This window comes from Populus euphratica, unplaced genomic scaffold (assembly GCF_000495115.2).
Source record: "Populus euphratica unplaced genomic scaffold, PopEup_1.0 scaffold8.1, whole genome shotgun sequence".
NCBI classification, from domain to species: domain Eukaryota; kingdom Viridiplantae; phylum Streptophyta; class Magnoliopsida; order Malpighiales; family Salicaceae; genus Populus; species Populus euphratica.
Genome location: NW_011499855.1, coordinates 2,432,038 through 2,457,970, shown reverse-complemented (window position 1 = coordinate 2,457,970; position 25,933 = coordinate 2,432,038). Strand labels below are relative to the sequence as shown.

The following is a 25,933-nucleotide window of genomic DNA, read 5'->3' as shown; positions in this document are numbered from 1 at the left end:
GCGTTCTGCAGTGACCGTCCTCTGTGCCATACTGTTCCTTCAGGGGAGGAGGCCTGGAGCTACTACAAGGTAAATACATCGCTATACACCAAGTCGGATAGATTTTACTACATTCAAAGCTATTATTATATATATAGTTAAGCTCTGTTAAATTGCAAACAAAAGGTGATTAAGTTGAGAGAAATCGGCATCTATAAAAGGATGGTTCACGGAGATACAGCAAAACAAAAATAAGTATCTTTGGCAATCAAAGCTCAAACTAAATTTTCTATCTTGCTATAGCCATCCGTGTATATCATGGTACTAATGAGTTCAATAATAACTTATTTTGAGCAGCTTATGATACCCTTGGACAAAATAAGCACAGTCAGCTCGGAGACCATGCTGGAAAATCCATCAAGGAATTACATTCAAATTGTCACCACTGATGGGCACGACTTCTGGTTTATGGGTTTCGTTAATTTCGAGAAAGCCTTGCAAAATCTATCAGAGAGCGTGTCAAGTTTCAAGGAAGCAGGAATTGCAATTCAACCAGTTGTTGCTTAGCCAATGATTGCATTTGGAATTGAATCCTTCATGCCCTTCAAAATTTTGATTTTCACTGTTTCTAGTGAATTTATTGTTTGTTGTCTTGAGGGAGTTTTCCTTTGGTTTTCCTTTTGTCATTCATGTCTATCATGTATTCTTTTCTTTGATTGTTGTTTATATAGTTATGTTGATTTTTGAAAACGGAGTTGCATTTGGATATATTTTCTGATATACTTTTCCCACCCTCCACCGCATTCAACATCGGTTTCCATTTCTTAATTTGCAAAAAAGCCCTATCAGCATCGTGAACGGAGATAGCGGGCTAAATACTTGGACTCCTCAAAACTCGAGTATCTATGTATGAAATGCTGTCAAAATTAAAGAAAAAAAGAAGAGAGACCCGGATGGCTTGTCATTTTAGGGCTTCAATTCTATAAAGGGTTCGTTTCAGTTTTAGTGAACGTTAATATTTTGCGAGAATTGGAACTCCAAAAAACCCCGTGATTTTATCTTAACATTAATTCGTAGTATGGTCTTTCCATTTCATCCAAAGGTTATCAAATGGTCAAGGACAATAACATGACGTGATCAAAGAAAATCTAAGAAGGTTCATCCACTGTGCAAGCTGAGATAATCCCTCTGCATTTGGCAGTGTTGTTGAAAGGGAAACTTTTACGCAGCCAAAACCGTCGTAATTTGATTGCTTAGAGCACAGTATATTCAGATAGGACTGTCCAAAACGAAGTTTTTTCAGCAAAACGCGCGCCATGATTCTGATATTTTGGTGAAATGGTAACTTTTGAAGACAGAGATTATTAAGAGTAGGCAAATGCATAGTTAAATTAGAATAGGATCAGTTTATGAGGTCCCTTTGACATGATCCATTAAATTAAGGTTGCTGATAGCATATTCGGATATTTAAACAAAAAACAGCCAAGCTATTAGATTAATTAATGGCGTCTATCTATAAACGTCGATTCTTCTCCTTATAATTTCAATCGGTCAAGCGGCCAAAAAGTTCTCTGGCATTGCCACCTGTTCACCTAGATAGCCCTTCTCGAGAGAGCATGTGGCTAACAGGCTAAGGATGTTTCCACTCTAGAAGGCCGGTTTATCTGTTTTCTTCAATGCCAAGAAATACGTGTGTAGGCTGTAGAACACCCCAACCTTGAACCTCTATATTTGGACAGCGCTCTATAAGCTCCATAAAAACAATCAGCCTTTACAATGGAAAATTCAATCTTGCACTGCTAGTTTTTGCTCTTGCCACATCTACCTTCCATCCAGTTCTAGCCGGTCAGAATGACAAGCACACCTCAACAGACACAGCAACATGAAGTACCACTCCCACCATTATCAGCTCCTAAAGCTACCGGAGCAGAATTTCATGAACCACCCCCATCGTCCACTGTCACAGAGGGTTCACAGCTTCATCCACCACCATTATCGGAAGAGGAAACCAAGAAATGGGGCACCCACATCATGGGATCACCACCAGCACCTAATGTCCACCCTGACAACCGGCAAGTTGCCTTATTGGTTGCCGTTGAGTACCAACATATCTATTAGTATCCTTACGTGGCTTATACTACTGTAGAAAAATCAGAGAAGTCAAGCCACAAAATCTTTGAACCTGTGATCCATAAGTTACATGAATGGGGCAAGAAGGCAGAGACGATAGCCCGTAACATCTGGCACCGCTGTAAGTTGATACAACAAATCTTAAATTTAGCTAATTTATTGTGAGCATTCGTATTTGAGCGCGATCAAGGTGAACTGAACATCAAACTTTATTTCAAGTACAAGTATATTTGCCGATTATCTATATCTAAAATTGCAGTGAAGGCAGGATCGTCTGTTCTAGAAGCTGCTTGGGGTATGGTACGTAAACCTGACAGCGAGAGCACTAACAGAGGGTGGCTTTGAATCTCTCTTCAAACTGATATTTGAAGCTGATCCTAGTGAGAAACTGGAGAAGACTTCTGCCTGTTACCTATCAACTTCTACTGGCCCTGTTGCTGGATCCCTCTATCTATCAATTTGCTCGAGTGGCTTTCTGCAGTGATCGTCCACTATGCTATACTGCCCCTTCAGGCCAGGAGGCTTGGAGCTACTAAAAGGTAAGAATATTTGAAGGCACAAATTCTTATTACTGCATTTATAGTTGTTTTCATAATGGATCTCCATTGAATTGCAAAGAAATGCAAAGGTAGGAAAAATCTGACAGAAACAGGTACTTGCAGAAATAAATCAAGAAGCTAAACATTTCAATATATTATATTATCGACACATTAAAGCTCGATCTAAAGTTTGACGATGAAAATGTTTATTTAACAGCAATTTGTTTTTTCCCTAAGTATTTAGTACCGTAATATGTCCACTATCATTCATGAAAACCAGTTTGTAACAGTAACAAATCGAACACTGTCAGTCTGTCACAGGCTCTGCACCACACAGAATTTTGAATCTAATACTTTTATACTCGACATTATAAATTTAATTTATATTAAATTACGTTTATAAACGGTTGTTTCTGTTTCAATAGACGTTTGCAGTGTCCTATAAATCTCTATATTACAAATGACTAAGAATAATAATATATAATTTTGATGAATGTGTATTTGTAAAAATTGATAGGTATTTTATAAGGGTCTTTTGTGATTAAAAATTATATTATATATATAAACATATACTCAATAAATATTTGTAACATCATTTTTTGTCTTAAGAAATACTTACAAATAGTGCATTTCAATATTAAGTGACTAAATTATTATTAATTATTTCATTTCTGCCGAAGAAAAAACAAAAAAAAAACTGAGCTTGATAGAATAGTCAATTTTTTTATGTTTTATCAGGACTTATCTTATCTTTTCTTTTTTTGTTTTACAATTCAATAAGATTAAAATATTAAAAAAATTAAAACATAACTTCCATCCTCATTCTTTTTTAATTGAATTTTTTTTTTTATGATTTTGTCCTCTAATTTTTTTAATCCTATGAGATGTGATATACCATTACCGAAAAGGGAGTCGAGAAAAACGAAAATGAGATGCAATATGATTTTAGAATTTGAAGTTTTCGTTCTAACCTAACCCAAGAGTCCGATACATTCAATCTAGGCCCATCATGTAATGGGCTTTTTCGGATCCTAGGCTTACATCCAGGTTCTGCTCTATATGTAATGGGCTTTTGCGGATCCTTGAGCTTAGTACCACACTGCAAGGGACGGCAAAGAATTCCCGGCCCTCCAAACCCAACTGTCGTTTGTTTAGAGAGCCGAAGGTGGTAAGCACGTTCAATAATTTTCATGAATATGAACACATTTATTGAATATATATATGGATTTTGCTTGATTTGGTACTAAAAGCAGTGATGCAGTTAATTATTTAAAGGTCGAGATAATTAATATATGGATAGTAATCTCTTGTTGAATCTTTCAATCCCCACTCTCTTTCTCTCATAATCACAGTTTTTATTAATCTTTGTGAGTATCTGTTGGTAAAATATCTACAAATTAATTTAATGTGTATTCTTTAATAATTATGGATCAAGAACTGTAGATGTGATGTGTTTTAATTTTATTTAAAATTTATATGATTTTTTTTACTCTTTTTGAGGTTTCCATTTTATGTATCCGATTCCTTATGTGGGTAGATGCTATAAGAAAGATTTCTTCAACGATGTTAATAATCAATTCCCAGATCTAGTGGTCAGAAAAGAAAATAAATTAAAAGATTTTAAGATAACAAAGGTATTGAAGGACCGTCGAGGTTAAAATAAGTATGTTAACGGCCTCCTCCCTTTATAATATAGTTTTTTCCCAAGAGAGAGTTGTTTTTTCTATTTCCACTTTAGGAGCTTTTTATATGGAGAGATTTAAGATTTTGTAGAAAAAAGGAATTTGAAATGCTTGACATTTCTGTATTAAATAATTTTTCAAATATATATTAACCCTGGGAGTGCTGCTATATTTTTCCTAAAACTAGATGGAGGAGTCAAGTTCCCAAGTGCTTGATAAATTAAAAACTATTATGTTTTACTTGTATAGTCTTGTTTTTTATATCAAGAGAACCAATAAATTCTTATTGATTTGTGTAAAACACTAGCGGATAATTAAAACAAGTGATACATGTTAATATTTATAACTTTTTTCTTCAAATATTTAGCTATGCAATGTATGTGTTTTAGTAAAAGTATCCGATAACAACAAACACAACACATTAGATTGTTTTATTAGAGCTAACTCTACGTATCGATCATATTATTAGAGCTACATTGATGATAATAGAAATTATATTTGGCAAGGTGAATTCCATTTATTTTTTTATTTTCATTTTAAAATTATCTAAAAAACTAGATTTAAATTTAGAAAGATTTCTAATTTTAGGTTGATTTTAAATTTTTGTGTGATTTATTTTTGTTATTTAAGGCCATTTATGGTTTGACAAGGCGTTTAGATTTTTTTTTCTATATTTTGGGTCAAAAATTGAATGAAAATAAATTTTTGAGTAGAACAAAAAACAAAGGCTCAATTTTTTTAGCTGCTATAGTTGCTGAAATCTAGAAATATCCAAACAAAATATTATTTTAAATATTTTTTAAAAAATATATAAATAAATAATATATCATCTACCTTAGTTATATTTTTTAGAATATAAATCCCAGGCACTGGCTTGCCCTTGCAAACCTGCGCTTGAGCCCTTACTAATTGGGCAAGCTAGGTTCAACGGCTCCTAATTTTTTTTTTAATTTTTTTTATATATTTATTTTAAACAATTTTATAATTTCTATTTAAACTACTACGTACCTGTTTTCTCTTAGTTTTTATTTTTTGTATTTAATCTTTTTTAAATAATAATTATTTTTAAAATTATTTTGTATCTGTTTGATTTTTTAAAAGATTATTCTAATGCATTTATAGTTTTTTTTATGTTTCATATAATTAAAATTTATTTTTGGATAGTATTTCTAATAAACGCAACCTTGTGAGGTATCCTTTTTTCTTTGATTTTATTCAATTAATTAATTAATTAATTATATATGTATATTTCTACTATTATTTAATTAAATAAAAAATTGATATAAATAAATAGAGTTATTAAACACAATTGAGTAAATGACTTGTGTTACGAGATAAAATTAATATTTTAATTTACATTTATTTCTTGACCTTTTCAGATATATATTTAGTTATTATTAATGATTTTTTTTATTTATCATCACAAATAATTCTTGATTTGTTTAATTAAATATGTGTATAAGTTTTTTTATTTACATTTAATTTTTTATGTAAAAAAATATATTGAAAAAGCTTATATGTTCAATTTTTTATTTAAAAAAAAAATCTTACCCTCAACGGATCATATTAAATAGCTAGCGTTTGTTATAATGCGAGCATCAACAAGTTCCAGTGTTTATAAGATTATGGGGTTTGAATTACTTCGTTTCAAAGTAGTGGTTTAAGTTAAATGTATACATTGTAAGGGCATCTCCAATGGATGTGCTAATTGGAAAGCCGAAGGGAAATTAAAGACTTTTTTTTTTTTTTTGCTTTCATCTCTTATTTATACAGCTCAAGGGAAGAGTTATATTGAAGAACTAAAATAGCATTTATATATTGGAGAGCTATTTATGTATATTGGTTAAAAGTGTTAAAAGTCTGTTTAATATATTTTAATGTAAAAAAAGAGATTTTGATTGGAGTTTATTAATCAGTTACAATTAATTAATAAATAGTTTTATTAATGTTAAAATACAATTGACTTTTGTAAATAATTTTTTTTATTGGAATGTATTTACGCAATTTAAAAAATTATATGACCGATTTAACTTTTCTAAATAGTATGTCTCCCATGCTCAGTAGTGTCAGTATTCTGATTTCTGAACAACATCATCAGGAGTAAGCGTTATATATATATATATATATATAAAGGATGCAAAATATGGAAGAAAGACACAAGAACAAGGATAGGATACTCGAACAGACAAACCTAGATTCCCTAGCCAGAACTGTTTGTGTTATAAAAGATAAAGGTTTTCAGGGGAAGCGGGTCCTTATCTTCCCTTTGAACTTCCGACACCGGCCCCTTGACCAACTGATCAATTGTCTTCTAGCCCAGCAGTAAGAGAATGTTAAAAAACAATAAAAGAAAATTAGAAAATTAATTAGGAGAAGGAAACAACAGGTATACCTGTATTAATTTGTTCTAAATCATTAAAGATATGGAATGTTTGGGTTTAAAATGGAAAAATCATGGGAGCTATCTGCCTATATATACTCTATATTGGATACCCAAAACACGTTAAATCTTCTGTTAAACAAGGGAAAAAAACCTACGTAATAAGAAAATAATCACTATAGTACTTGTCCTTGTTTCTGAACAATCCTTACTGATATAACCATTGAACTTCAGAAGGACTATACATATGTGTAAAGAAAACACAAATTAAGAACAAGAGACAACTTAGCAGGAGCTACCCTACTATATCTCTTTCCGCGCGCGCGCCCTGCAACCTTGATTAAATAAGGGTGACGAAATAAATATGTTTCTATCAAAATTTAGGACAACGGAAGCATGATTTACTTTGTTGGAAATGATGATAGCATATATCGACTTCGCTTTATTTGATCCCTCACAGTTCAGCCTTCGATCCCTCTCTCCTGTCAAGAAAGTAAAAGAGAAGGATTCTTTGTTTTCTTCATGCATGTAGTCCCTAGTTCCAGCTATGAGTGACCTACCCCCATGGACCATCTCAAGGGCATCTCTCCCTGTGTCTGAAATTCGAATCTTTCCTCACCTCCTCAGACCACACAACTGACTGCTCTCTCGTCTGTTTGCATGCCAGGCCTTTTTGTTTATAGTAGTGTTTCGAGCTTCGTATATGTTGTCAATTTCCACTTTCTTGAATCTTTTGGCACAGGGAAAAACTTATTCTCGACTGCACTTGAAATACAAATTTATTTCTCATATGCTGTTTTATGTTCAAAATAAAAGTAGAAAGTATCCATATCCTTGTTGCATCTGCACTGGAAGCAGTAAAAATACCTGACTCGAGATTTGGTAAGATATCAACGGTGGCGTCATGGCATGGAAACCAGTAACCCTTCACACCTGTGACTCCCGGACCTGTAAAGTACTGTAAATTGAAAAGGGTGCTCATAATATTCCGTGTTTGAATTTTTAGTATATAATTAAATGGTAACAAATCTTTTATTTTTTTATAATTGAACATTTTCATTGATAAAAAAATATATAAAAAAATGAGCTCATCCTACTACAAAGCTTGATTCCATCTGATCAAGTCTAAAATTTGTTCCTAGATTGTAGCTTTATTTTGCCGCCTTATGTGAGAAAATTTTGCTACTAATAAAGAATACACACACACACATTGGTTATCAGCAAGGACTTGCAGCTGCTGCCATTACGTATATAGAAGAGGTATTTAAGTTTGTCAGCAGTTTGGATTTGTGTTCGTTTCATGGTGAAGTTTTTTAATTGAGAGGTTTGTTTGTTCGAGAGTTTTAATGTATTTTATACTTTTCTTGATTACGTGAATTGTTTGTTATTACATCAAACAATTTGATGCTAGCTTTGTAATATATCTTTGTATGCAATAAGGATTATGACTATACTCTTCTTCTCAGGCACTATTTGCTTTTGTAGAAAGAGTATTTTTTTTTGAATTATTTTAATATATATATATAAATTTTAAAAAATAAAAAATATTATTTTAATAAATTTCCTAATAAAAAAACACTTTGAAAAACAATATTTATCATAACAATCACTATTTTAGAGTATCAATTTCTTTTATTATTATTATTATTATAATCAATTGATTTTATAAGCAATTATTCGAGCAGGTCTTATTTGATATTCAAAAGTATTTTTTAAAAATTTTATATTTTTAAAATAATTTTAATGTATTAATATTAAAAATAAAAAAAATATTTTTAATAAAAAACATTTTGAAAAACAATATTTATCATAACAATCACTGTTTTAGAGTATCAATTTCTTTTATTGTTATTATTATTATAATCAATTGATTTTATAAGTAATTATTCGAGCAGGTTTTATTTGATATTAAACTTCAAGAGTATTTTTGAAAAAATTTATATTTTTTAAATAATTTTAATGTGTCAATATTAAAAATAAAAAAATATTATTTTAATATATTTTAAAAAATAATACTTTAAGAAACAATAAAAATCTTATTCTCAAATATTCTTTTAAATATCTATATACGATGTGTTCATGGTAGCATTGGAATTGGAGAGCACGCCATGGTCAAGGACAGGATGTTTGGGCTGGTATCTGTTAGTACTTTATTAATTAGTTAACGTTGTGTCGTGTACTATTTTTGAATTTGCCTATTTTGCGATATTTTTTAAGCTATGGTGAAGAAGACAAAACTTGATTTTAGTTATTCGATAAGTTTTACATAATTTAAGTTAGGACGGGGATTTGTAGACATTTTTTTTTACTTGAATTGCTTGATGAAGTGGCTTGTTATGATTGGTGATGTGTAGGACTTGTGATAGACCTGACTCCTTACTAAAAAGTCCCAAGACTAGCTCCCTGGACTTCTGCTATATCCAGATCTCAGCAAGACATAACTCTAGATAGCCTTTGAGTAAGGATACTCAAAGAAAAGATGGTCACGATCCTCATCAGCATTTCCACGCAGCACACAAGGAACATTAACCTGCCTTCCCAGAGCACTTTGCCATATCTTGCTATTATGGACAGCCAGCCAAGAAACAAAATTGTGTCTGGGAATTTTGAAAGAACCCCAGATTGATTTATGCCAACTAACTCTAGGATTCTTACAACTGGATAACTCCTAAGCACTCCGAACTGAAAACTCACCATTAGTAGTTGCTTTCCAAATCAGCTTATCATCTGTTGCAGGATCAGGAAATAAAACACCACATACAACCATTTGCACCTCAGCCATAGCACGAGGTCAATACCAATTTCCATCCTCAAATAACTTCCACTAATCTGGCATCAGATGGTATCCTGGGTTCTTGTATAAGTAATCTCAGCCCATGAACTTAAACAAGAACTCCAGCTGGAAGCTAATTGTGCCACCATCAACTGACTCGTTTGCCATCCCCTCAAATATAATAGAATTAATCTTAAACCAGCTCTCTAAGTTTAAGAAGCTTCCTCCAATACCATGTGCAATTTCCTGTTTCCTTCACACTCCAAAAGTTTCTAACCTTGACCATATATGTGAGTGTTTTTTCAGGATGAACCAGATCTCAAAAGCAAGATTTCCACTCCTTAATCTTTTTTATTCCTAAACCGCCTCCTTGCTTAGCATCACTTTACTCCAAGCAATTTGATGTGGATAAAAAAATATAAACTCAACAATAACATTTAAAGTGAACTTGTACGTGGTAACCCGAACCCAACACTCAAAAACATGGGCTTAGTCTATTGCTCGAGGCTAATTAGACGTAGGCCCATGCTAGGCGTGTATCTCAAGACACTCGTGGGTTTGAACCCAACATGCTTGAGTTAAAATAGTACATTTAAATTTATTTTTCACCTTTAATCAACTCAGCATAACACTTAATGATTTTTCTAGGGTTACATGTGGATTTCTCAATATTTTATACTAATCCAATACATGTTATTTTGAGTATAATACAACTCAAAATATCATAAAAATAAAATTACACTTTGATCCTTCTTTTTTATATAAAAATAAAATTTATTGGTTACAAATACATCATGAATCTTTCAAGTTAAAAGTTCACAATCACTTCATTCTTTACTATATTTATATTTTCAGAATATATTTCTCTAAAATATTACTGTATTTTCTTTATCTATAAATACACTGAATTTACCATTGAAAAATTCTCATGTCTATCAAAAAGAATCATTTGTAAATACCAACTACTAATCACTTAACTTTCCAAACATTATTTACTATTATCATAATTATTAATCATCTGGTTCACCAAATTAATATACTAGTAAATTTATAGGAACGCTTTTTTTTCATTTTCTTGTAAAGGGATGAATTAATAGTTAGTTAACTGATTTACCAAATTGATATAATAGTAAATTTACAAGGACCAAGTTTATTTTTTTATTTTCTAGTAAAGGGATGAAGTAATAAACTACTAGCAGTGAGTTTCCATTAGAATTATGGTAAATCATTTTATTTTTTTCAAAAGAGCTTGTTATGCCTTCATGGGGATACAGATTCTATTCTTTAATTTAAACATAAGAGAACAAATTCTTTATGATAAACCATTCTTTTCGTTCATTTATTTTATTAATGTGTGTTTTTGGGTGGGGAGAGGCCTTGGAAAAAGAGCCAAATATAAATCATTTATGAAATAACCTTCAAAACTTGGGGTGAAACGAAGAAATTCCAAGAGTATGGAGGGCCATAGGCAAAATGCTAGTTCTGTCCCGAACGATAAATCAAAATTTTTTAGCATCAAATCATGATATAGTATGAACGAAGCCCCCCTCATTTAATTTCTTTGATAGACCAAGAACAATATTTTATACCATTGGAATATTGAAAACCTTGAATGATGGAGTACGTAACAAATAGAAAACTTTAGAATAGCTTCTTAATTATTTGATAATGAAATCGGATTATATCTTCTCTCAACAATTTTATCTTCTTCAAACACTTAAATTACACTTTCTGTTGCTTTTATGATTAATCAGTCATTCATTAAATCATAATGGCAAGTAACATATTAAAAAAATATAAAAATTAACCTAGTAAGACTTTTATGCCCGACGTTCAACATTCATGCATCTCTAGCTAGCTAGTCAAGCCAGCTTAAATGAAGTTTTGACCGCAAAATGCCATAAATGTATAATCTAATGGCTACTTTTGATCCCAAAAGTCAGATGACCATTGACATTGAAAGCGTGCTCGGGTTTCTTAATGTTCAAGTAGTTTAACATGCATTTAACTTTCTTTGTCCTGGTCTTGAGTCCTGAGTGCTGACTTCTTCAATTCTCCTATACTTTTCTAATTAAATCGGAGGTAAATCATTCCAGCATAGGGCGACGAGTCTAAAGTCCGCAATATCATAATCAGAAAAGAAATTTGTCAAATAAAAACAAAATGGAAACAGAACTTGGCACGCAATGAACATTCAACAGTGTAATCATGATTCAACAATGAACATTCATCGTCATCCTTGCTTTCGTTTTACTATGCAAATTATCAATTTAGTTTTTTTCATTGTCTATTTACATTCTCAATAAGTTAAAATCATATATTATATAGTATACATACATAGGGTGTGGGTGTGTAATTGATATTTTCTAGACCTAGAGGGTTGATCCAAATATATATTAAGCATTCAATCATATATAATCAATATGATATTGAAATTGAATCTAAAGTATTTACTTGACTTTTTGGCACTCTAATCGGTTTTTTTATGAGTGGTGAAATATTATTTTTTAAACATTGTATCTATACAATAATGATTTTTATTATATTTAAATGATAAGTTACTTTCATCTATATCTCTTTTTTACGCCTTAGAGTGGAGGGTATAAAGGAGGGTATAAACTATCATTTACGTGGGATCTTTTTAATACCCTATTTCAATCTTCTTGGTTTTGAGTTGGTATTAGAGGTTTGGATTTATAGTCATAGTTTTCGGTGGTCATCATGTATAAGATCTTAAGAGGGAAATTCATGTTCTTAAAATGGGTGAAACAAGAAAGTGAATCTAGCAACTTCTAAATTTTTTTGAACGGCGCGAGAATCATGTTGATGATGGGAATTATTTAAAAAATTGTGTTTCTAGTAATAATGATGAGCATGCTAGTCCTTTTTATCGCAAACCAAACTATAAATCCAGTGATCATTCTTCTTCTCATCACTATAGAAGAAAAAAAGTTCCGATGTGAAAGTTGATAGGTTGCCTTTTCAAGCACAACCTTTGCGTGATAATATTGATAAGGCTATTTTTAATGATATACCATTTTGATTTTCTCATATAGGGAATAATCAATATTGCATTGATTTCATTCTAAGGGCTATCCTTCCAGCTAAGATAACTTATAGAATGAGTGCTGCCACAGTATGAAGTTATAAAGATAGGTTGATAAGATGATTATCGAAGGGCATTGTAGGAGAAAACAAGAGTCCATGTTTTGTACTTGTTTTTCTTGTTCCAATATTGGTAATAGGATTATGAACAAGATGACAATTTTTTGAATGTAAGATAACTTTTTAAAACTTTATGAATTGATGGTTATAACATTTTGTCTTTCTAATGCCCTGGTGCTTTTATGTAGTTGATGAATAATGTATTTAAACCTTTAAATACTAACTTTACAAAAAATATTATTGTTATTTATATTGATGATATTCTTTTACAAAGTAAGGATAAATGTAAGCATATTGTTCATTCATGTGTTGTACCTTAAACTTGAAGAGGTTAGAGATTCTACTTTAACTCAAGGAAGTGTTAATTCTTCACTAGCAGTCTTGTTTTCTCAAGACCATGTTTATTTCAATGAAAGAGTCAAGATGGATCCTAATAATATTAAAACAATTCTTAATTTGCTAATTCCTCAAACTCCAGAGTCATAGTTTTTATGACTTAACATCTTTTTATCAACATTCCATAAAAAAATAGCTTTTTTATTGCTCCAGTCATTGAATGTTTTAAATGAGACGGTTGATTTCAAGTAGATAAAGAAACTAAATAGAGTTTTGATCTAATAAATCAAAAGGTGATTTCAATTGTGTTGTTGAGATTGGATGTGATGCTTTGAATATTAGCATCGGGGATGTTCTTAGATAATAGAGGAAACATATTGCTTTTTATAGCGAGAAGCTTAGTGATTAACCGACAAAATATTCTATATATAACAAATTAAGGCATCCAAAACTATTTATTTTATATTCCAATTCATAAGGCTTTAAAGTTTCTAAATAACTAGCATAAACTTAGTAGAAGGCATGCTTCTTAGGTTGAGGATGATGGAGATTAATGTGAGAATTATCTTTTCAATTATTATGCTGTGCTATAGTATAATATTTTCAAAGGGAATCGTTTGAGCATTCGTGAAGGGTCATTACCTTTGAAGCTCACAATAGTAAACTTGGTGGATATTTTAGGAGAGAGATGGGTATCGTAAGCTTACCTTTAACCTTTTCTGAGGATAAATGAGAATGTTAGTCATGTATCTCTCCTAGATACATAACATCTATCGAGCCTTTCATAAATCACACACTAGTCAAAATTTTGATAGAGTCAAGTGCTATAATATACTTATAAATAGCTGATTCATTATCTCAATCATGGGACTATTTGGAAACCATTAATCTCCTAGACAGCTTCTCTCTCTAGTCTCGTCTTTTTTTCTCCTTGCTTGTGGTGTTTTTAATTTTACACATTTGGATTTTACCGCTTTTCTAAGTAGTTGTACGCAAGCTTGACCCTTTCCAGCTAAAAACACACTCTCTCACTAAAATCGCCCACTTTTCCTCCTAGCCCTCTCTCTTTCTATAACACATGTACCCTACCTGGACATTGTTAATATACAACACTACCTCACCCCTTATACCTTTAAAGAACCCGTGTATTTGCAAATCATAATAGATTTTGTAATGATTCAAGTTGTACATCGATCATAGAGGCTACTATAAAAGTGAGAACATACAGGAGACAATATTGAGAAATTAATGCAGGAAACTGTGTATGGTTTATTTTCAAGATGGCAATATGCACCTTTAACTAGTTAGAAACTTAGAATCCGAGTTAGAAATATTCTACATGAGTCCCATGAAGCCATCCCGGATTACAACCCTTCGGACATCGTTAATGCGGCAGCTTTGGTGTAGGTGGTCACATGGTCGAACGACACTTCTCTTACATAAGGCCCGAAGTTTCATCAATCTAAATAACTTATACTCGATGTGCGAATGATTTTACGCATTCAATCTGGATACAATCAAACTTGAAAAAATCAGGAGATTGCAAGCTGAAGCCCCTTAACATTACTAAATGAACTACTTCGTTTCCAATTTGGTAGCAGTTTAGCATTCTAGTATTAAGAATAGGCAAAAACAAACATTAACAGTGTGAAGTGCATTCCAGGCATTCTCAAATGGCATTCTCTTAACACGGAAAAAAAAGTCTTTCCATTGAAGTTAAAAAAATGAAAGGAAGAAAGAGAAGGAATCCACAAGTTGCAATCATGAACCGATAGCACTGTGATTTATATATATTGATCTTGACACTAGCACTCGAGAGGTCGACTCTTCAGCAATTTCAATGGCTTCTGTAATAAAAGCAATGAATAAAAAATTAACAGGGAACGAGAAGAAGAAAAGGAAAGATCTGGTGGAATAGAAGTAGTAAACTAACAGGTATACAACTCATTTGTCACGCGTTTCATGATCATTTCACATTGAAATTCTATCAAAGGCATACAAATGAGTTTTTAGAGGAAAAACGAAACCCATGGAAACAATTTAAAGAAAAAGAATCAAACAAGAAATCTTATTCAAGGAGACCCATTTTCAGATCTGTCGAAGTGAAGAAGTTGGCCGTCGCACTTGGGGCAATCTTCTACCTGTTTTGGGACCATGAAATACATAAAGCAGCTCTTGCAACCAGCCACAACCAAGACATGGTCTTCTTTCTCTAGTCTATTATTAAAATGCTCTCTCGAGGAAGGAGGAGAGGATTCTGATGATGACTCCTCACTATCATACGAGCTGTCATCTTCTGAGTAGAAATCTCCATTGTAATCTTGTGTGATCCTTGGATCTTCCCTTGCTTTGATTCCATTCCTCCAGTTTATGTAGTATATCTCCCCTGTCTGCATTTACACCCATAAAAAAGGAGCACCATAAACAACAAAGATACAATTTCTGAGAATATTTAAGAAAGAAGAACAGACAAGTATTAATGACCACCACAATTTAGCTATCAATCAAGAAGGAAGCGTTTTCTGTTGCCTATTATCATCCAATATTGACATAATTATACACCCACACACGCTACGCTGGTCTTGACTCTGGACCATCTTCATCAAAATGTACCGACCCTATATATATCGAAGACCCACACAAGATCAAACCGTGAAAATTCATTCCTTTGTTACATATTTCAACAACATTCACCGTTAAGGAAACGTAATTTATCTGGACATGGTTTTTCTTTTTTCACTCCAGAAATGCAAACCAAAAGGGACACATTCAAAGATGGCAATACCAGAACTATTAACGAAGAAAAGTATTATTGATCCCTTTTAGGGTTCTTTCAAGGGATAAAAGCCCTATTTTTTTTTTTAATCCGAGTATATAGGTGGAAGGAGGTGAGACCGGAAAGAAAGCATTAAATACAAGTCAGTGAATGAAAGACACTACTGATGAATAAAAAGACACCATATAACAAAACAAAACGGAAACCCAAATACAAGATCTGCATTTATTATAACTGTAATTATAGATGGGGCAGTGACTTTATAATTTAAAAGGGTCTATTTACCTTTAAATCTAAACATTGTTCCCAATGGTAAGGAAGAGAGAGATGTGACTTAAGCTCCAAGGAGGTATCAGAGTTCTGTAGTGAATGGTTTTGTGAAACTGTCTCATCTGAACTTGATGACCTCTCTTCTCTTCCACCACTACTTTGACGGTGCCGGTGGTGATTTAGAGAACAGTTTTGAAGAGACCTCTCCAAAGACGCTGTGATTGCTGCCATATTTGGTGCTGTCATTCCTTCCTTTCAGGAACTAAGAATCAAGATGTTTATGTGTACTTAAAGAAAACTAAACAAGCAAAAGAGAGGAGGGTGCATAAGATAGACAGGGAAAGAGACGGAGAGATTAGGGGTTGAGATTTTAAAGGAATAATAATAATAATAATAATAATGAGAGAGAGACCATTTGAGGGAGGGAGGGCAAAACAAGTAGTATTGGAATTTTAAGGTGTAGAAACACTGCAATTTTACATACGGTGGCTTAACTGCGCGTGGGGATCTTAAACAAAACCCCGTGTGGGACCAGATCTGTCAGCACAAGTAACCACTGTGGGTTTCATTTAGACTCTCATCACCTTATTGGGATTCAACATCACACACGCACACACACAGTGGATTGAGCGTGGAACGCACGCTACCAAATCATTAATTAAAGGTAAGTTAATGTTAGGTCATGATTATGGCTATTAGAAAAATCTAAAACGGAGGGAAGATTCGGAGGTAACCGGGATTATTTATTTTTTAAATTGTTTTTTAATATATTAAAATAATATTTTTTATTTTTTAAAGTCAATATATTAAAATAATTTTAAAAAATAAAATCTTGAAAACATAATTTAAACAACATTCCTAAAAAATAACCTATATCTAAAAAAAATTATAAAATAACACATTTTCAAAGTAGCTTCATTCAAAATGTCATTGACGCAACAATTTAAAAAAATAAATTAATTTTTTATTATTTTAAATAAAAAACAAATTATAAATTTAGTACGAACTTAACTCCTAAGAATAAACCTTCACTGTAAGGATAAACAAAATAGTTACAAAATATTTGGAAATAAGAACCTATACCCATACAAAGTAGGTTTATCCTCCTGGATTAGCACTAAATTTATTATTTATTTTATGGAACAATACAAATCTTTTTTTATCAAGTTCTAGGTGCTCAAATTAAATATTTATTACTTGCGCCACGATATGTTATGGAGTAAATTATTGAAGACCAAGATAAAAAAAACATATAAAAATAAAAAATGGGTTGTTAATATTGAGATTGGCGCAACTATGTGCGCAAGTACGATTGATGTTTTCTAATTAATTTTTTTTGTTGCGAAAATATGCTGCTTCGTTAATTTTTTTCTAACTATATTATTTTTTAAAATAAATTGAAGGACCATATTACTTTGAAAAAAGAAAAAAACAATCCTTCCTGTCAGCTGCAAGCTCTTGAAAATGACTAATGAGAGCTTTTTTTTTTTTTTTTTCTTGGAAGAGATCCGGTGAAAACGCGATTGCCCAAGGGAATGCCGGAAGTTTTTTGACGGTTTGCGGGAAGTTCAATGAATGTTGGTGACAGTTATTTATTTAAGGGAGGGACATTCCTTGGTCAGCTATCTACAGCCTGCCTTCTTTTATCGTGCAAGAATACAATGGGCAATCATGTTCTTAAAGGTTTAGGCATTGTTTTTTCTTGGGGTTTTTAATTAGCCCATGTTCTTGTGTTGCTAGGCCATATATGTGCACGTAGGGGAGGTAATGGTGTTATTTGTGTTTGAATTTTTGCTTAAACACTCAAAGCCAGCTCGTCAAATTTGTTGTCTTGTCAAATTGTTTGGTGTGAGATTGAGGGATGCTGAGGAAAATTAGCAGTCCAAATGTTTAAATATTGTTTGTAAAGGTAGGAGACAACGTTTTACTTGTCTACATATGATGATTAGATTTTGGAGGATATGTCCTTGCAGTCGTGGAGTAGTTAATGGCATTTTCATCACAGCAGGGGGATGAACTTAATTATGAGGGGAGGCTTGGTGTCATTATGTAAGGAGCATGCCTCTTCTAGGTATTAAGTGCACTCATTCAATAAAGTCAGCTAAAGTTAAAAATTGCTCCCAAGTTGAAAAAAAAAATCCAAGCTGATCTACCGAGCCACCGATTTAAGTCATAGATCCAACTATATTTAATAATATTAATTTTTTAAAATAAATTTTATTTAACTATTTAATAATAAAATATATGTCATTAGAAAATTAAAAAAAAAACATAATAATAAGATGTAAAAAACAAACTTACTAATATTATATAAAAAGAAATTGTTATACTCTTATTCTAAATAAAAAATAAAAATTTAATTGCTTAAAAATCTATTAAATTCATATATTTTATCTCACTGATTAATTAAAAATAAATTAATTTAAATTAATGAAAAACAAAAAATTAGTTATTTTCATCCAAAATACCTCAAAACACCATAAAAATCAAATAAAACACTCAAAAACCCCAAAATAACTCAAAAAAATTGAAATTAATTGAATAATAAAAATTAAAACCAACCTCAATTTTCCATTACCACCATTGTTTTTTAGAAAAAACAACCACCAATAAATTTTTATCATCAAATAAAATTATTTGATATAAAAATTTGTTATTTTAGTTGTTAGAATTGTAACAACTGATAATTTATTTTTGAAAGACTTTATCTCTTATCTTTCTGAAACTTATGTACCGAGAAATTATTAGATTGTCACTTTAAATTATGTAAAATATTATTTTTTTAGGTATATTTAAAAATAAAATTATTTATTTATTTTAACATCAATGTTTACTTTAAAGTTGATAATGCCAATAAAAAATAAATAAATAAAATGATATTTCATCATATTACCGTAAATAAGGTTTGCCTCAAAACCAAGGATATTTCTCACAAGATAATCGCGCATGCAAAAAACAATCAATTTGAGTAAATTAAAGCTGCAAAACCACGTTTTTGTTTAACTACCTTTTAATGATGTGCCTTGTCATTTTTAGCACCAAATTAATAAAGAGTCGTTCATATATGCATGTAGAAACTCCCAAATTAAATCCACCAAAAAATCATCAAATTTTGGTCAAATTAATGTTTCGTTAATTTTCTTTTATTTTTCATCCCTGGGTGCTTTAGTGATGGGTATGATCGAGGACCACAGACCCTTTTCATTGGACATCGTACCATGAAAGAATCTTGGATGGTGATCGTAAGTCTATAACAGTCCAAACCCCCTTTAGTTTATTCAAGCGTGAACTTCTAAATCTCAAGGATAGAGGCTTGAAACTAGAAAGTGAAGGTCCTTAAACTCCGATTCTGTAATGATCTTGATCGCTAATCCAAGAGGAAGAAACAGTAGAAGCAGTGGACAAGAAGAAGAGAAGAAAAGACCATACAAATAAGAGTTCACAACGCCGAATGTATTGGGGCAGCCTCCTCCTCTCTGTTTTAAATAAAAATAGAAACGACGAAGAAAGAAAATATACCAGCACCTATTTTACTATGCTCAATGTATTTTCATTGCAAGCAAATTGTAAAGTTCCCTGTACGGATCAGTAGAACTTCACGAGATGGGGTAACGGGAGCCCTCTCCTTTGGAATTATACTATAGCCATAATATGGATCGGTCTTTTCCTGCTGTGGAATCTATTCTGAAGTCTTGCCAGTCCTGACACCGCTCCCCCTTTCTCTCTCTCTGTGTTTGTGTGCAGTACTCTGCACTAATATTCCCTTCTGGTTCTGTCTTCACCAGCTGGACTCCTTGGGATACATCACTTTCTGGTGTATTATTTGAGAACTGTATGTCACCCATCATTCCAACTTCAAATTTTATTTATTTATTTGAGGTGAAGTTTGGTGTATATAAAAATATAGTTCATTTTCAAAATGTTGACTGGTACTAACTATATGTTGGAGTGGGTGTTTCGAGTTTCCCTATTCATTCTCTGCACAATTCGAGATGAGGTTTAACATGGCGCATGAAGGGAACATCTCTTAGTGGCCTCCGTGTTCTCCTTGTCCTCGGCCAATTCATTTACAAAGTAACAATTTTCACATATATAAATATATTAACTATGGCTGTTGGTAAAAATTAATGCCTGTGGCGCCACAGCTTCTTGCATGATATTTGAGTTCTGAAAGCTACATGTGATTGCCAAGATAATCCTATTTTTGGCTTGATTAGTTGCCTATATAAATCACATACGTATTTACAAGATTTGTGGCATGCCTCCTCACCTAATTAACGGCTCTGTGATCCAACAGTGGGGGGCTTTTTCTAGGCCCTTTTTTGCTAGAGTTCGTTGACTGCTCCCTAGAGAGAAACGAGTGTGAATGGGTATGTGAGTATAATTTGAGTGCGCGTGATTGCTACTTAAGGTCTTGTTTGTTCCTGCAATGAAAAAAAAATTGTTTTGCTGTATTTATTATTTTTATTTAGCCGTTTAAGTATGTACTTGTTGTAAAAAGAGTGGTGGTTGATTTTAAAAGTTTAGATCATAGTTATGACTCCACCTGGAGATTGAGTTGTAAAAAGAATAATCTTAGGGATAACTAAAAAAAAATTAAGATTTGTCCGTGATTTAATTTAAAAAATTATACCTTGTATCTTTAGTCAAAAAATAATTTTATAAATAATCAAAAGATAAAATTACCCAGATAAAGGATTACCCTCTAAGTTTGACTGATCTATCTAAATTACAGGTAATCCCTGTGAATTCACAAACGAGTTTATTTGAATCCCAACAATCAAATACATGAGCGTTTGATTTTTGAAGTGAAGTTTTAAGGTTTAGTAGTATTTGAAGTTCATCGGATTTGATCCTGGAGAAGTGAAGTCCGTTGCACGAAAAAGGACCCTGACGAGGCCAAAAGGGTTTTCGAAAACAAGGTTTGCTTCTCTCTTTTTCGACAATATAGTTTATATGTTGCAATTACATTTTTAGATTAAAGTAAGATTTCTTAGAAACATACGGCCTATATAGTGCTAAGACTGTGAAGGGGATGTCGGGCATGATTTGTACATTGAATGAAAATCTCCCACACAAATTAACCTAGCAGTTGGCTTCCTGGAAGTTCTGTGTTTTGTCTGTGCACTTGGGATATCTGATGAAAACTTCTGCGTTGTGATCTAAAAGAGGCATGGTGAGAGGATAGGTGTCGTGTTTTCCAATTTGTTTGAGAAAGCAAAGAACCTGGTATTTATGCATACACTGCCATGAGCAGCTTTAGAGATGAGGTTGACACCAAATGCGGTTACCTGTAATATTTTGTTTGATGGGTTTGCTAAGGAAGGGAGGCCAATGAAAGGGTCTGGTGTGTTGAAGTTGATGAAATGGTGAGATTCCATTTGTTTGAGAACTAGATCTAAGGTATTATGGTTTGTATAAAGCTACGAGTTCCATTTATCTTGGGAAAAGCTGGGTATAAATTGTCTTATTAAGTTCAAATGGAAACTCAACTCACATCATGTTTCGGATCTTGAGTTTTTTTCTAATTAACCTACTAGATTAGATTTAATAATTATAATTTAAAATAAAATATTAAAATTAAAAAAATTAAAGATTAAAGTAAGAGAGAGAGAGAGAGAATTATTAACATGTACTGAATTCAATTATGCTATATATCGCAATAATAATTAGCATAAAAACTAAATTGCATAGGAGATCCTTCCACATGGCACCGTGGGCACTGTTCATGGTGCCATTTTTTCCGTCCATTTTTTTTTATTAGACGCTTATTAAACTAAATTATATATCAATTTGTTAGGAAAGGGTGAGGTTGAAAGATGGGAGATCAAAATAAAAAAAAAACACTAGGGGGTTAGGAACTTTTAAAAGTCGAGGCAAATTGTTTTTATTGTAGTTGCACTTCACAAATTATAAATAATAGGTCCTTTTAGTTTTCAAAATTAGAGGAACAATCAATTTTAGTTTAAAATTTTATTTTTTAACTCCTAGTGTAAAGGAGATAAGAGAAAGTTACCAAAATTTAATGTTAAAACAAGAAAATTTTTGTTGCTATTGATTGGTTGAGATTCTTTCAATTATTTCTTTTAATGAGGGGGCTCATGCTAGGGTTTTTACCTTAAAATTTTCAAGAAAAACATATATCTTGGTAAAAAAATTTGTTTTAAGTTGATTTCATGTTTTGAGAAGGTTTTTTTGAGGTTTTTGAAGCTATAAATGATTTTATCAAGTTTTTTATAATATTTTTTAAGTGTTTTGGATAAATAAAAAGTTAAGAATTTAGTTTTTTAATCAAAAAAATTATTAGTCTAGTTCTTTTGGCCACCACAATAATTGAAAGTTAGGTAATATATACTATGTATTATTTGACTTTTAAAAAAATAATAATAAAGGAAGATGATATGTCATCAATTTTAGTTTTAAAAATAAAAAATAACTCAATCATGCAGGTCCTAACAAAATAAGTGAGGCTCAGCAATACCTAACCTTTTATTTTTTTAAAATTAATTATTTTGTATATTTTATTTTTAAAATTATATTTTTATTTATATCTAGATCAATAATCTTCCTCTCTTCTAATTATGCAATAAAGATATTATATAAAATATTAAATAAAAGAAAAGATACCATTAATACGTGGTGGTTAATTTGGAAATCATTATCTAACAAAACTATTATGATTTTGTTATCTGCCGAGCATCCTATTACTCTCACTCTCACTCTCACATAGACAAGTACACAACACCTCAATTTTCTGTCATGAAAAAGGCAATCTATCAGTTCCGGTTTTATAGCCGAGCTTATAGAGATATAGAATATCCACATAGCAGCTCAGGTCAATTGGCCCAAACTTCATACATGTCTGGGCTCTGCCCCTGTAATTATGAGACATTAGCAGTCGATTTGGCCATTCTCTTCAGTTAAGTCATCATTTTATATCCAAAAAAAAAAAATCTATTTAGAAATTCTCTTCCCTTAACCACCACTAATCCATCTTACTGCTTGTGTTTGTAACGTGATGGGGATGTTTTTATTGCATACGAAGAGCTGGGCTGTAGATAGAAGCACTTTACAGTGGCATGGAACTTGTTGGCCAACCATGGGCTTCAGGCCCATTGGACTGGCTCAAACATAAACTTGCGTGCTTTGGGAGAGAATGAAATAGGAACAGTGGATGATGCCAGCTTCTAGGCTTCAAGCACGTCTGAAAAGTTGGAAGGGATCAACGGCTCTTTTGTAAATTGTTCATCTAGAAGCCATGTACACGTCTAGAAGCACATCGATTTTAAGAAATTCCTACCTTCCCGGTCGCCTAATTATTCAACCGGCCTCCTGTGAGGAGGATTCTAGATATAAACTCTGATGGGATTTTGTAGAGTTTGAGTTTTTAATAATTTATATCTCATTTAATACACCAAAATAATAAATTTTAATTATTTTTTAAAATTTATCTTTAACATCAATTTAAAAACCTAAATAATAATAATAATTTTAAGCGAAAATTCTTCATCTTTAGCGACGGTCCAACTTGTCAATCCAACAAGTTTTATTCAAGGTGTTCCCGGTTCAAGAAGTTAAAACGGAACGTTCCTGACAAGCGACGAGTCCATCAACTACTTTTATTAAAATAATAGTCAATGCGGAGTGGCGTTCCAGCTTTGCTATCAAGGACTCTACATAGATTCCCCAAACATCCTCTTGTTCATTGAAAAAAATATATATCTATCTTGATCCATCTCTAATCGGAACAGGAATCCATTGAGAATGGGGCAACAAGACCAGCCTGTCGTCGGAGTTCCTTACTACGCCGGCCAGAACCCTTACCAAGCCGGAGCTATACCGCCAAACGCAATCGTCGGCGATCCGAAGGGAATCCCGATTCAACAGACTATGTATCGAGACACCCCTGCTCCTTTTAACTGCGTTTACTGTGGTAATTCGGGCGTTACCTTCGTTAGGTAACCACTTAATCCTCTCTCTGCCACTTTTAGGTTTTTTATTTTCTTACATGCCAATATCTTCAGTGGTTATTTATGCAAAATTGAGCTGCTGTTTTTTCTAAATGCAAAATTACAACTACTAGGAATATTTTACAATTAATTGCGAAATCTTCGAAGTTTTATTCCTACATGTTGGCTTTCCTGTCTTTCTTTTAGAGGATACGATTTCCAAAAAATAGTCAACTGTTCTGCTAACTTAGTAATGAAGAATAGGATTTTTAATGATGATGACGATTTTTCTCCATTTGAATTCCGTGAATGCTGTTGTGTGTAACCCAGATTAGTGAAACTATCACTCATAACCGTTGTTATTGAACCAGCAATGTTGTTGGGAATTATGTGTGTTGGCATTTGTCTCTTCCTTTGAATTCTGAATTTCTGCTTTGGAATAAAGGGATTGAGAACTGACGGAGCAACTCTGCAGTGTTTTGTTGTCTATACAAACATAAAAAATGGTACTAACACAAATTAGCATGTTTTTTAATGAAATGGTGTGCTTCCATACACCATTACCTACTTAATAAGATTTGCTTGTATAGATTTTTGTCTTTTCCTTTGTCGTTGAAGAGTAGACTGTCGAAACAGAAAAGGAACAAGCAATTATCTTACTGTTGCAATAGTTTTCCAAGTTCTGGCACTCCATTTTCTCTTCGTTTCTTGTCCTTGTCTTTTCTTTCGTGGATTGATCCTCCCTCTCCTGAATACAGATCAAAGCCTAGTTTGGCAGCTGTTGTTGGTTGCATGATGCCTTTGATGCTTGGTTTTTGCTTTCTTTGCCCTTCTATGGACTGCCTCTGGCACAAGTATCACTACTGTCCAAGCTGCAAAGAAAAGGTGAGACATTTCATACATTTCACCCTGTTATTTCCCGATTTTCTTTGACTTCTCTAGTGTTGTATTAAGATCAGAATGCTAGCATGGTAATGGTTGTCTGCTCTGGTTTGTTGTAGGTTGCGGACTTTGAGAAATCAGATCCTTGTGCAGTGATGGATCCTCCTCACTGGACACAGGAGAGCTTCGCATTGCCTGCATAATATGTTTGTTTGTTATCTCTATCTTGCATTCTTGCCTGGCTGAATTATATGTTCAACATGTGTGTTGCTATTTTGTGTGTTATAGCATGTTCGGTACCTCATGCATGTAGAAGATGTAAAAAAGTACTGTTGTTGCATATGTGCTTCAAATAGTGGAGAACTAGCAGTGCTTTCCATACAGTACAGCTCTGATTTTTAGTGACTGCTCTTGTAAAAATCTATTTTTTAAGCTTGTGTCCTGTTTTACTTTGGCACAAAATATGTGCTGAGCCTGCTCTTAAAAGATCTTCATATGAAAATTATTTTTTCTCGACAAAAAAAATCCGATTGGGGTGGTGAATTCACAATGCACCTTGACTTAATGCATTGTGGATGATAACAATGCAATTGTGTTATTGTCCTTCCAAAATAAAACGCATTAAATTAGCGATTGGGAGCAATAATGTAATTTCACATGGATCAAATGGTCATTCTCATATTGATTGGGCACATGTAGTCTTTTCACATTATCTTAGCACAATATAATGACTAAAATGCTCCTAAACCAAAATAATTTTAATTTAGGTTTACGGGCGCATTCATCTTTGTTTTGCCTTTTTATTATTTTATTTGTCTTTTTATTATTTTATTTGTAATAAAAAGATTAAGTTAGAGGTACTTTGATATTTTAATTTTTAATAAACTTAAAAAATATTTTTTAAATAAATAATTGGTGTGTGCATAGCATATGCTGATATATCTGATATATGAGACCGCTATGCATGCTTATAGTGGTGTATGCAACGGCATGTGGTGGTGGAGATTGGCCATTTACAGTGGCATTAAAATCCTAACATCATCTCGTGCCTGATGAAGTGGCTCGTGTGATA

The 25,933-nt window shown here is 32.4% G+C and overlaps 3 protein-coding genes and 1 pseudogene across 4 annotated transcripts in view; 3 read left to right on the top strand and 1 right to left on the bottom strand.

The window, feature by feature from the left end:
• The window catches only part of LOC105123072 (GEM-like protein 5), a 13,477-nt gene extending 12,748 nt beyond the window's left edge, over positions 1-729 (top strand). Inside the window, exons 3-4 of one of the 2 annotated variants that reach the window (XM_011022538.1) lie at positions 49-69; positions 337-729. In XM_011022538.1, the coding sequence (XP_011020840.1) occupies positions 49-69; positions 337-546 (231 nt within the window). In that variant the 3' untranslated portion in view covers positions 547-729. Of the gene's footprint in view, positions 70-336 lie in introns of both variants that reach the window. The other variant, XM_011022537.1, reaches the window with a different exon arrangement.
• A 1,005-nt stretch (positions 730-1,734) lies between these two features.
• On the top strand, positions 1,735-3,094 carry LOC105123070 (GEM-like protein 5; annotated as a pseudogene).
• An 11,717-nt stretch (positions 3,095-14,811) lies between these two features.
• On the bottom strand, positions 14,812-16,459 carry LOC105123067 (uncharacterized). Its single transcript, XM_011022533.1, has 2 exons — positions 16,046-16,459; positions 14,812-15,374 (listed from the first exon to the last, which is right to left on the bottom strand). Exons 1-2 carry the CDS (start codon positions 16,274-16,276, stop codon positions 15,057-15,059), a joined length of 549 nt encoding a protein of 182 aa, XP_011020835.1. The 5' UTR covers positions 16,277-16,459; the 3' UTR covers positions 14,812-15,056.
• A 7,173-nt stretch (positions 16,460-23,632) lies between these two features.
• Positions 23,633-25,304, top strand: LOC105123069 (uncharacterized). Its single transcript, XM_011022534.1, has 3 exons — positions 23,633-23,988; positions 24,738-24,864; positions 24,981-25,304. Exons 1-3 carry the CDS (start codon positions 23,795-23,797, stop codon positions 25,062-25,064), a joined length of 405 nt encoding a protein of 134 aa, XP_011020836.1. The 5' UTR covers positions 23,633-23,794; the 3' UTR covers positions 25,065-25,304.
• Positions 25,305-25,933: the final 629 nt, after the last annotated feature.

Coding starts and splice junctions, on each gene's coding strand:
- LOC105123067 (XM_011022533.1), bottom strand. CDS start 16,276: ATGACAGCACCAAATATGGCAGCAATCACAGCGTCTTTGGAGAGGTCT. Junction 15,375..16,045: donor AACAATGTTTAGATTTAAAG/GTAAATAGACCC, acceptor GTGTAAATGCAG/ACAGGGGAGATATACTACAT.
- LOC105123069 (XM_011022534.1), top strand. CDS start 23,795: ATGGGGCAACAAGACCAGCCTGTCGTCGGAGTTCCTTACTACGCCGGC. Junction 23,989..24,737: donor TCGGGCGTTACCTTCGTTAG/GTAACCACTTAA, acceptor TCCTGAATACAG/ATCAAAGCCTAGTTTGGCAG. Junction 24,865..24,980: donor GTCCAAGCTGCAAAGAAAAG/GTGAGACATTTC, acceptor GGTTTGTTGTAG/GTTGCGGACTTTGAGAAATC.